At 33.5% G+C, this 12,741-nt stretch overlaps 1 protein-coding gene across 2 annotated transcripts; it reads left to right on the forward strand.

Annotated features, from left to right (window-relative positions):
* The first annotated feature begins 307 nt into the window (after positions 1-307).
* Positions 308-12,292, forward strand: LOC138318748 (cholesterol 24-hydroxylase-like). 2 transcript variants are annotated; one of them, XM_069261411.1, is made up of 14 exons: positions 308-496; positions 848-925; positions 1,961-2,042; positions 2,214-2,287; positions 2,603-2,689; positions 3,189-3,327; positions 6,213-6,326; positions 7,552-7,708; positions 8,208-8,273; positions 9,245-9,317; positions 9,480-9,675; positions 10,035-10,126; positions 10,360-10,429; positions 10,645-12,292. In XM_069261411.1, the coding sequence occupies exons 1-14, from the start codon at positions 372-374 to the stop codon at positions 10,789-10,791; spliced, it is 1,500 nt and encodes a 499-aa protein (XP_069117512.1). In that variant the 5' UTR covers positions 308-371; the 3' UTR covers positions 10,792-12,292. The 2 variants fall into 2 exon arrangements, with proteins under 2 accessions (XP_069117512.1, XP_069117513.1); XM_069261412.1 differs by lacking the exon at positions 848-925.
* Positions 12,293-12,741: the final 449 nt, after the last annotated feature.

The following is a 12,741-nucleotide window of genomic DNA, read 5'->3' on the forward strand; positions in this document are numbered from 1 at the left end:
TATATTGAATTCTGTCCAGAGGAAAATGAATTTTGTCCACAAAAATGAAACTTATCATAGCAAAATGATTTTTGTCCACTGAAAGATGATTTTGTTTAACAAAATTTGTTTTGTCATTCCAGAAATGAAGTTATTTAAAAAAAACAACAACACTTTTTTGTAAGACGAAAATGATTTTGTTACGACAGATTTGTGCTCACAAAATTGAATTTCGTGTACAAAACACAAGTGTCCCATTTGGCGCCCCGTATCTATAGCAGATATGAAATAAAGTCGGTTGAAGGTTATACTGTAACTGTGTCTCGATAGCAGTGTAACCCAGACAGTGCACACAAAGCCCTGTATATGTAATCATCGAGGTGAACACGACGATGTTATTGGTTGAAGTATTTGGGATTTTTACAGCGCTTTGCGTTTGTGGTATTATATCTGCAGCCTGGTACCTGCACCGACAACATCAAAGGTATGACCACCTTCCAGGACCACCAAGAGACAGGTTAGTGTGTACTCAATCATCCAAACATTATAATTATTTAAGTACATCTTTAAACCAACAGATCTATTGAAATAAAGGAGCATCGGCAAAATGTTTAATCCCAATTCCTGCTCACAGCTCTTTATATATTATCTTTCATTTTAAATGTTTACACTATGGGTAATATTTTTTCTGATTGGTAGTGATTTGGTAATGCTTATCATTCAAATGAATAAAAGAAACTTAGAATAAAGTTGCATTTCAAAAATTTAAAAAAAAATCCGTTAAGGGTAAGGTGTGTACCTTTAGTGCTGTCTTTTAATGAATGATACGACGTATATATATATACATGTATTAACACAAATGTTATAGTTTTTGGAGTGGGCATACATCTTCTATCGCCAAAGTGGTCGCTGCCGGGGGTATTTTGGACGATTACTTCATCGAAGTGTAAGGAATCAATTTATGACCCTATAGTTATATAAATAAAATTATCAATAAATATTTACAGTTTGCATTGACATTGACTCAATAACCATGCTTTCTAGTATTATCATTATCAGTGTATAATGATAGTACAACATGCGCAGCGATTCTATTGTTACAGAAATAGTCGCTGGCGTGGCAGCGTGGGGTCATGACCCCACTTTTGGTGGGAACATATGCATGACTCTATTCCGATCAGCTGTTCAATCGAATTAGTTGACGATGACGGGAGAGAGAAAAATATGGGTATTTTAATAAAAATATGCAACTGTCGCGATAATTAATAACCAATTTGCCCGAAAAACTGTAAATATGACTAATATATTTTGATTTTCTTGAGGTCATGAGGGTATAATGATAATGAAGCCCGTGTCAATTTTATGTTGCCCGGCTTCGCCGGGGTTACATAATTTACACGTACATTCTCGTTATACCCTCATAATCTTTAAAAAAATCAAAATATATTCCTTGGGGCCGCGGTGGCCGAGTGGTTAAGATGTCCCGACAAATAACCACAAGCCCACCACCTCTGGGATGCGGGTTCGAATCCCATGTGGGGCAGTTGCCAGGTACTGACCGCTGGTCGGTGGTTTTTCTCCGGGTACTCCGGCTTTCCTCCACCAACAAACCTGGCACGTCCTTACATGACCCTGGCTGTTAATAGGACGTAAAAATAAATAAACCAAACTAAACCTTAAATAAAAGATCACTACAATATCATAGCATGAGCATTTGATGACAACAACTTGTCATTCAAGGATAAAAAAGCAACTTTTGTATTGGCCATTCATGTGACATGAAATGATTTGATGTATTTAAATGCATGTAGATCTCCCTATGAGAAAATCTTTTTGAATTTAATGATATCAAGGACACAACCCAGTTAATGTTTTTATATTTGGTGTTCGTTAAAAACATATGTTTTTTTTATTATTTCCAAACATTTTAGATAATAATTAGCTTGTTGATGAATTTATTATTGTTTTTGTTATTTTTCAGTTCCAAGAAATATGGGCTAATATTTCGTATTTGTTTGTGGAACCAAGTTCTTGTTATAATTTTAGATCCAGTCTATATCAAGGTAATGTTATAGCAAGAGAACAATGTAAGTTATAGTATACACTTTATTCCTAATATACTAAATTATATAAGTAACTATTTAAAATCAAATCATAATGAGTGCGAACAAATCAATTTTGAAAAAAATGGAAGTAAACGTAAGTCATATATGCAAAACTTGTTTTCATTACAGGATGTGCTGGTTACTGGCAACCACCCGAAATCTAAACTTATATATTCACGATCACGGAGCATATTTGGCGCAAGGTATTTATTATCTGATATATGGGCATGATTTCACATTGTAATGCTCGATATTCTGGGACAATATTAACGTTCATAACACAAATCACTTGTATAAAACCTAAACAACTTTGCTTTATAAAACACGAAAATATGCAATCTTGCGTATACGTAAAATCAGAGTTAATTCGTATACATTCGTATGTATGATAAAATCATGTCAGAAGTAACGCAAAAATGTTTAAAGCTTAAATGCCGTCCAGGTAAAATTAATCTGACGCATTTTACCACCATAATATTTGCATTGTTTTATATTTAAAAACATTTTTCTAACTTCAGATTTTTGGGACAAGGATTGGAATCACAAATTGACAGCAAACATTGGATATTACAACGAATGCACCTTGACCAATGGTTCAAACCACAGTAAGTTTCTGTTTGGTTCTATCTAAAGAAGACAGTAAGATTTGTAAACTTTCGATTTCACTGGTCCCTTAAAGTTTGTAAGGATAATAGGGGGGGATTCAGAAAAGGATGACAACGTGAAGTATTGCCATAGATCCAAATGACCGATGTCAATCAATAGTCACAAAATGATAATGAATAATATCTCGGTCAGCAAATGAACAATTTGTAATCAAATCTTTGTAGCGCTCAACCGAATTTATACTTTGTATAACATTACATATATAATTATATCTAGTGCAATGCATTAAAATTGTATTCGTTGTATTCCACTGTTCGTTTGTAGCGAAAACTATACCACAGCACACTTTGTTGCGACTTACAATGAAATACATGTACAAAGATGGTAAAAAGTCTTTAAATTCGGTTTAGCTCATATCGATAGTCATATTATCTTCTACAATATTTTCATCAAATTAGCAATCATTTGTGTGTTGTTTGTTTTATCATTTTTTTTCAGTTTCCTTCGACAATTTGCATCAGAGTTCAATACATTTGCCGATCAATTTGTAGAGCAATTAGAAACCCAAGCAGACGGCCAGACTGATGTTAAAATATCGTCATTATTTGGCAAACTGACCATGCACCTTCTAAATAAGGTATATTATAGAGAACCATTCGCTTAACACTAGTTTACACAAGCTCTAGTACATGTGTTCAAATAATACCATCGGCATTGATCAACTAGCATGGGTCCATGATAATGCGGACATTTGTGTTCTAAATCCGAACCGTCCGAATTTCGAATTTTCCGGATTACCGAATTCCGTTTACTGGCATATACTTCCATATTGTGGAATATACTTTTCCAGAATATGTTCGTCCGAATTATCGCAGGGTCATATTGTGATATAAAGTGTTAGGGTCATTCAAGAATAGGACATTTTATCAGCTGCTGTGCTCGTACATGTATATATATATTAATAGAGTATATTATCGGATGTTCAACTGGCTTGTTTGATGTAAAGGTCAGAAATGTCGACTAGGGTCACATAAGGTCGTGAACCGAGAAAAGGTCGTCATTTTTGGTATCGTGATCGTATCTATTATCAACTTTTATAGTTTGTATCGATTCTAATGTTGTTTTAGTAATATATAACGTTGAAATAAAAGCAAAGACAATTACGTACAGCGTCAACTTCACCGAGCATTCAGACAATGGTGCCTATCAGGCATCGTTGTCAGAATGTTCGGTGAAGTTTAAAATCAGCAACAATTAATTTTCACTCAAAAGTAAAATCTTATCTATTGTCATGTACGTGCGAACTTCATGGTCAGATGAACAAGCAGTATGTTGTGTTGTAATACTATTACCACGACGTCATGATACTGTTGTCGTGACGTCATACCATTGTTGAGCACGTGCGAAGATCTCGTGTAGTTTGATTTTACCCTAGGATGAGATAGAAAAATCTCACACTGGTAAAACTGTGGATTTCCCTGTTTGGGTAAGAGAAAAAAGAGTCACAATTCATATGTGTTAGATTAATCTTTTGTCCCAGCACACACTATGTGGTCCAATATAATGGAATATCCGTCCCCGCCGTTATTCATATTTCGTATATAGTAAAACATGGCTATAACGAAACTCTTGGGATCAACCACATCACTTCATTATCGGTAAAGTTCAGTATGTACACGCTGCATTCATCTTATATGAACCTTATATTTAGACACCAAACCCAATTAGCCACCAGGCATTCCGCCTGATGACTGAGTTGATATCAATAGTCTAAATAATATTTCGATAAAACAAATGAATCTATAAAAATATGTTTATATGATAAAACAAAATAACATTTGGATAAAACTAAAAAATATTTCGTTAAACTGTGAGGCATGTCAGTAAAGGGCAGTAATATTTATATTAATTTCTATTTCAACAAATTTCATTGCAAATAAGATGCAAATAGATTTGGCATCAGGTAAAGCCTATATTAGCCATCTCCAAACAAATCCGGTATAGTACAATTATCAACAAAATGTTTTAATATTTAACATTAACACCGTAGAAAAATCTAAATTCTTTTAGTTTCAGATATATATTCTGATATACATTGCAATAAATATGTATTCTTTTCTTCATCACAGTGGTCACAGCCATGTAGTAGAGTTTAAAGCATTGGTTGTCATATTTTTGACATGCATTAGTATGTAACATACATTGGGTGTTCAATGTATGTTACATACCAAAGCATGTTAAAAATATGACAACCAATGCTTATATTTACGTTTAAAGTAGTCATTATCGTTTAAAAATAAAATAGATAAAAAATAAAGCATGGAAATAAAACTTATATGTCTGCATAGAAAAAAAATGACAGCCGATGAAAGCCTTTGATTTGGTGGGAAATACTGAGAGTCACCAACTTCCGGTTTGTTGTCGTGGACAACCGACTAAAAATATAACGCTTAAATGCATTTTTTTCTGTGAATCAGTTTAGCCTGATTGTTAGAATTTCTGAGCTGGCACATGAATGGCTATGTGATATTAAATTGATCGAACGAGTTCAATAATTTGATATGTCAACGAGTTTAATAATTTTCATATCACATAGTCACGAGTGTAAGATTCTATTTATCACATAACTTTTATTAAAAGATATATACAAAAAAAAATATTTCGTCTCTATATAAAACATTAGAAATCCGGCTGGGATGCTACGTCTCCGTACATGTCTAGCTGAGACAATCATGCGACGTCATATATAGATTGTGAAAAACTACATGTGACGTCATAATAGTGTTAATACACATGTGCCTTACGATTTGAATTGAATAAATAAATTTTATGACATGGCCGTATGACTTAGGTGAACGGGTCATTTATTTGATAAAGAAATATTCATTATTCGAGAACCTTTGTTTATAAAGGTATTTGTTATATCAGGTTCCACCTTATTGAAATTAAAAAGGAGTGTTTTAAATTTTGCAACAGTATTAACATTCAATAAGTTAAAGTTTAAAGCGAAAGAATTCAATTCCCTAAAGGTACATGGAAAAAACTAGCATAGTAACTTGCAGTTCTGCACATAGGAATATCAAAATATCTTGTCATCCTGAGTGGATATCTCTCATTTTCAGGCTGATATAATAATGGTTGTAGAATTTCTATCAAATGCTCTGGAGCAAAGCCACAGAGTATCTTAAACAAGTTTGTGTTTTTGAAACCGATCAGAGAGAGATTCCCACGCTAATTCTTCATTAAGTATATCATGGGAGGTACCTTTGCGCAATCCCGTTATAATCCTAGCGGCTTTTAAGTGAACAGACTCTAGCAGAAGTTTACATTGTTCAGTACAGGTATCCCATAAACATCAGCATATTCTAAAATGGGTAAAATATAAGTTTCATTCATATTATATTGTTATAGGTATATTTATATAATCGCAACATTTTTACCGCTAAAGCATTCGATATTAAGATAAAGGAGAAAGGAGATTGTGCTTAGTTCATTATGTTTATTTTGCTTTTGTAATCGAAGATCGCATTTAATATCGATTTGGGCCCGCTGAGTGGGGACAACAATATTTTTACCGAGAAATTAAAGATTGGACTAAAAGGATTCGAGGCAGCGACATCCAATCCCCTGCTAGCCGTAAGTACAAAGTGCAAAATACTAAAACTTCAATTTTTGTTTTCACAAGCAATTTTCTTCAATATGTTTACTATATAAAACGCTCCTATATAAACAGTTTCGTAGTTTAGTAGTGTAATCTTATTTTGATTTCAATCTAATTTTAGCAGTAAGTTGATTTTAGCGTCATACTTCCGTTGTAATACTTTTCTTTCTAAAATTCCATTAATGTAATAAAAAGTTGAGCAGAAATTATGTACCTCATGGATACCTGTTATCTGCCCTAGCAGGGAGGTAATAATTCTGCGTCACGTATTTGTAAGCGTAACGCCATAAGTTTTGGGGAAAACGATGTGAATTTCACTCACAAAATTATGACGACACAATGGATACCTACCCGCACATATATCAGTAATCCTGCAACCGCCACACATAACGAGGCTTACATACTGACCTATCGTTCTTACCAAGAATGACGTCATTGAAAATGGTTGTCTTAAATATTGATGATGTCACGCCATTGTCTAGCGCGTGTGAGCTGTCTATTCCTTACCCCGGTAAAAGACCAGAGTTATCTTTTCCCTAGCAACTGTGTCAGGGATGATATAATTCAATATTCATACCTCCTCCAATCCTGCAAGTGACAAGAAAACTGACAGTGCTGATTTTCTTAACAATTTAAGGATTGTTAGATTGCATTTATTGGAGATATAATTGCAATCTGGGTGGCAGATAACTATCCATAGCGCCTTTACAGGCGCTATTCTATTTATCTGCCACCCAGATTGCATTTATATCTCCAAGAAATGCAATCTAACAATCCTTTAAATATTATATTTACATTTTACTTTCTAGTTCAAAGTAGAAGATAATTAAGATGCGAGTGAACATTTGAATTTCCCGCTTCAGCCATTTAACCTCAACAGCCAAGTTCAATGTGATAAAAATACTCCCTATGAAAAATTGAAAAGACAACAAAATTTCCATTTTTTTCAATTGCTTTTATGTTTACTTTCAATTATCCAGACATTAAACAGATTTTTATAGTTTCATAACCAAACTGGTTCATTCATCTACAATGTCAATTTTCCCGCGCGGACTAACATGGTGTCAGTAAACAAGACTCACATCCATTTATATAGATATTATTACACCACGTCTTGGCTTCATTTATTGGCTCATAGTGCAGATCATGATTATCATTCGAGTAATGTGAGTCGCTGTGGCAAAATGTAAATATTTTCAGATAAACCCCTTTAAATGGAGATATCGCCAGACTGTCCGGGATGCTCTAAACTTCATCAGACAAAGCGCATGGCAAACGATGATTGAAAGGAAAACGGCAAAATGTAGAGGCGACTACGTCCCCCGCGACCTATTGGAATTTATCATGGAACTAAAGGGTTAGTATTATTAAGACCTCTCACCAAAGTTTCCCCTTGAGTATCGATGATTATTATTATATTATTATATAACTGCATATTTGAAAGTGTTTTTCAGCTGTAGAACTTATTTCCATAATAATATAGCTTTCTCATTTTTGTTTTTGTACGTTTCAAATTTTAAAAGCCAATAGTTATCTAATGAAATTATTTGAAATTCAAGCAATCCGATGGTAATAAGACGTTCTCGACACAGCTTTCATTAAGACACCATTGTCCTGATAATGGTGAAAGTATACTTAATGCAATGAATGTTCGGAATGTATCAACAACTTGTTGACAACATGTCGATAAATCATCATTATCTTAAAGTGATGCGAGGAGAATGTATGTCCCACCTTTCACTAAATACTCTGTAAGTACACAATGGAGAAGGAACCGTGTGTCGTGGATCAACTCTATAGCAAACGTCTACATGATATAATGTATATCTGAGTAGAAATTTTATAAACCATTTCAGAAAAGCACCCATCAGAAATGACAGATGACGTACTGTTGGATAATTTCGTTACATTCCTTATTGGAGGTAAATATGCATCTTCAAAACACCAATAAAAATATATTCTTATAAAGACATTATAAAGAAATATAACATAATAACTAAGAAAATTTATTTCAAAATTGGAATACATTGAACGCTGTAGATCGATTAAACATTTTTTTATTTATATGATGATAGATAGAAAGAAAGTTATAGAAAGGATTTCATTCGTGGTTGTGAAAAATTCTCTAAAATAGATTAAAAATAAAACTGTGGGATAGTAGAATAAACAATATGATATAAAAATTAAAAATGTGATATAAGAAAACCTGTATGTAGGCCTAAGTGATGAATGTCGAATGAAATCTCTGCTGTGACAGGATCACTAATTTTAAAATTATATATACATAATTCATTGAATTAACATTTTTTGTTCAAAACGAAGATCATTTTAATACTTTAAGACTCTTTCATATGTGGATATGAAGGATAGGGATATTCTACCCGAGGTTACAAAATGTTTTAAAACTCGAGGCTTGCCGAGGGTTTTAAAACATTTTGTAATTCCGAGGGTAGAATATCCCTATCCTTCATATCCACATATGAAAGAGCATTTTTCTCTCATATCTCGACGTTTTATTGCAATTTTAGTACTATGATTTTCCGCCATTTTGTAATAAATTCGAAAAAATTGCAACTGCAAGTCAAATTCTCCATACATGAAATTTGTGTGATATTTCCAACACAAGTCCCGTTGTTTGTATCTTTTAAAGTAAATCCAGTCCAATTTCTGGAAAAAATGTTAAAATTCTACCTATAAAGTAGTAATTTTGCTGACGCTGTGACGTCACAAGGCTTTATTGCATGAGAAGCTATAAAATAAAGCCTCAGGCGACACGAGTGTATTGCCCTAGACCAGCCAAAATTACACATGTAAGTATGCGAGAAATTGTATATTACTGAAGTTAAAAGATAAAACATGTTTTGAAAATTGAAATGTTTTCTTTAACCACTAGGACAAGATACCTCGGCACACACCATGAGCTTCATGATTTTCCTTCTCGGAAAGAACCCAGAATGTTACAAAAAGTAAGAAAAATACTCCATTTGTCTTATCTTAAAACCATTTTTACAAAGATATACTTTTATTGACGACTTTGTTTATGTAAATAAAGTTATGACAAAAACCCAAAACATGAAAAGGTAAAATTGCTTGATGTTCATTATACGTTTTCAATCTCTGTTAACCAGGCTACAACACGAAATCGATGAGAACGTTGGTTCAGTGTCAGTGATATCACTGGGTGAGATAGAGAAGTTGTCCTACCTCGATATGGTATTGAAGGAGACACTGAGACTCTACCCTGTAGGGAAATTGACAGCTCGCGAAACAGTAAAGGACTACTCTCTCGGTGGTCATTTCCTCCCAACAGAAACAAACATGATTGTAAGTTAAGATTAATTGATTTTTTTTAAAATACACATAAACATGGACAATTTTTTTGTTTTCACCAGATATTGATACCATTCGAATTCAAATAATTATTTACAATATTCGAAATGTTATGGTATACTAATTGAGAAAATGTTAAATGACTTCAATGAAGAACGCATGATAAAAGTATTTTAATATCTAATAACGCAATCCTCGTCGTCCTCTTCCTCGTTCTCCCTCTCCTTGTTCTCATCATCTTCCTCGTCGTCCATCTCGTCGTCCTGTTTCTTCTCATCCTCCTAATCCCTTTCTCTCTTCCTGGTCATGTCGTCGTCCTTTGCCTTCCTGTTATGATGTTTTTTCTACTGCAGGTTAGTTTCTACGCCACATCACGGACAAAACAAAACATCAAGGACCCAGAAAAATTCATACCAGAACGATTCGATTTCGACAACTCAGAAAAGTAAATAAAATGCGTTTTATTAATTATGATATTATTGAATTTGATAGAAGTTCTGTATACGTTTAAAGTTTGTTTTTGAACGAATTCATAATGATAACGTAAAGAATGAGTGTCTACAGTTTAGAATACAAAATACTATGTCAAAAATGAAACTCAATTTTAATTTTGAGTATAAAGATGAAAATATTCAGGTTTAGCTATTTGAATTTTTGAATTCAATGCCCTTTTTCCAGATTTAACAAGTATGCTTCAACTCCGTTCTCGACTGGGCCTCATACCTGTATCGGAAGGAAGTTTGCAGAGGTACTATGATAATGAAGACTGATGATAGTTTTAATATCTCATGAACAAAATGGTGCCTATATATCTGAGAAATCCATTTTGAATTTTGTGTCTGTTGTAAGCAATTTCGTAGTACGTTCACGCTTATAGCTGGACATGTCTAATCCATATTATCAGAATATTGATTACTATATCGTATTTACATCACTATGTAACATGACTTTTCTTTTCCACAGATCGAGATGAAAATCACCATCGCCAAGATCATGCAGAATTTTGAATTCGAACTGGTTCCTGGCCAAAGTGGTGAATTAGATAAGAGTTCGATATTACAAATGAAAGATGGAGTTCATTGTTTTTTCCGACAACGGCAGGTGGAGTAAACATATCGGATACGAACAGATGTAGATTTTTTAGTTGTATAGATTTTTTATTTAGTATTTTGTGTAACAAATAAGTGGCTGAGATTGTCTAAGGACGTTGTAAATATATTGGTGTAAATAACATTTATTCAAATTAAATAGAAGTATTTCGTTTCGTTGGTCCAGATGTACGTGCTTAGTGTTTTATTAATCAGCGAAACTGGATCATTACGATTTAAAACCTTTGATGTGTAAGAGGTTTGGAGAGAAGCAAATTATCTGAGTGAAAGACTACCGCCACTTTTACACGTACATTAAACATAGAAACATATAATACACTGTTTTGACTTTAAATCGATATTCATTTTTCTTTGTAAACACTATTTCGCCGACATTTGTTTTTTGTTTAAATTTCAATTTAATATTCCAAATATTTATTGACAAAAAATATAGCACGTGAAAAGGAAAAGGATTGGACATTACGCATAGGCCTAGTGCATGATGTGGTTTTTGCAAGTGATGGGAGGTAACTCTCTGACGAAGAAGATATTCGTCTGTAGTATAAACTCCAAGGTTCTACAAAACGATATTATCAAATCTGTACCTTGTACCTACAATGGAGGAGGACAAGACCAATGGTTTGTAATTGGTGCTAGATATGAGGCGGTTATTTTACTTTCCTAAGAAAGCGAGTTGCTGTTATCTTCACAAACGACACCAAACCAAATCCAGTTCAGGATAAGTTGATTCAGTTCAAATCTTATTCAAAGCAGACGCAAATAGCGCGAAGTATAATCTATGTAAAGATATTTCTCTGTCTTATTTATTCTAAGCCCATAGTATATATAAAATAGATAATTTATGCTTATTCATAATGTTCTGTTAAATTACTTTACATATTTTTACAAATTCAAAAAGTGTACAAATCGGGGAAAATTACAAAACAATGAACAAAACTGAAATTACCAACATTGGCATATAGAAGAATACGAGGAGACATGATAGAACTCTTCAAAATTTAGATGGAGTATATGGCTCCGAATGTTGTAACATTTTATCTTTATGGAAAAATGCAACGGACCGCGAGAGCAGCAGGGGGCATAGGAGGAAGCTATTCCATACAAGATCCAACTATGAGATTAGGAGAAACTTTTTTTGACTAAGAGCTACTAAGATATGGAACGATCTACCAGAGAATGTAGTGATGGCGCCAAATATAAACTCCTTCAAAAATGCGTTAGATAAACATTGGAAAGAACAAGAACTCTTATACAACTACAAAGCCTTTATACATCACTAATTTATTATCATTACCGGATAAAAATGTATTAACTGTAAACTTCATATTTTGTCTGAGTCTGGTATAGAGGACTTTACATATAAGTCCAGAACCAGAAATAAACTTATCTTATCTTATCTAATGAAATGTTTTTATGTTTGCACAGAACGAAAAGTAAGTGCAAATATATGGAAACTTGTTTTTAACGTATTTAATGCTAAATAAAACATATAATCTCTTAAATACTTATTTGTTTTTTACTATATTTCTAATCATATCAGACGCATTAAATTGTTTATTCCACAGTCCCTTTATTATTCCTTTCCTTCATTGTGGTAGTAATTGCCTTTCATTCTACAATTGGTTTGTTCTACAAAAACCAACATATGTGTGTTCGTCATAATGTAAATTCGTCATAATGTAAAATTTGGTTCAATGTTACCACAATGATCTGACAGAAGCACTTGTCTAATGACATCATATCGGGGAATTGCTAACGTGTTATCATCTCGTCAGCAAAATGCATCCGCAGCGACCGATTTCTGGGTTGTGGTGCAATTGCCACAGGACTGACCACTGGTTGGTTTTTCTCCGGATACTCCGGCGGCTTTACCAACATACCTGACACGTCTTTTAAATGACCCTTAGTGTTAATAGGATGTTACACTAATAAAACCAAAGCACAGAGTTAT

Source organism: Argopecten irradians, chromosome 3 (assembly GCF_041381155.1).
Source record: "Argopecten irradians isolate NY chromosome 3, Ai_NY, whole genome shotgun sequence".
Classification (NCBI taxonomy): Eukaryota; Metazoa; Mollusca; class Bivalvia; order Pectinida; family Pectinidae; genus Argopecten; species Argopecten irradians.

Coding starts and splice junctions, on each gene's coding strand:
- LOC138318748 (XM_069261411.1), top strand. CDS start 372: ATGTTATTGGTTGAAGTATTTGGGATTTTTACAGCGCTTTGCGTTTGT. Junction 497..847: donor CCAGGACCACCAAGAGACAG/GTTAGTGTGTAC, acceptor CAAATGTTATAG/TTTTTGGAGTGGGCATACAT. Junction 6,327..7,551: donor CATCCAATCCCCTGCTAGCC/GTAAGTACAAAG, acceptor AAATATTTTCAG/ATAAACCCCTTTAAATGGAG.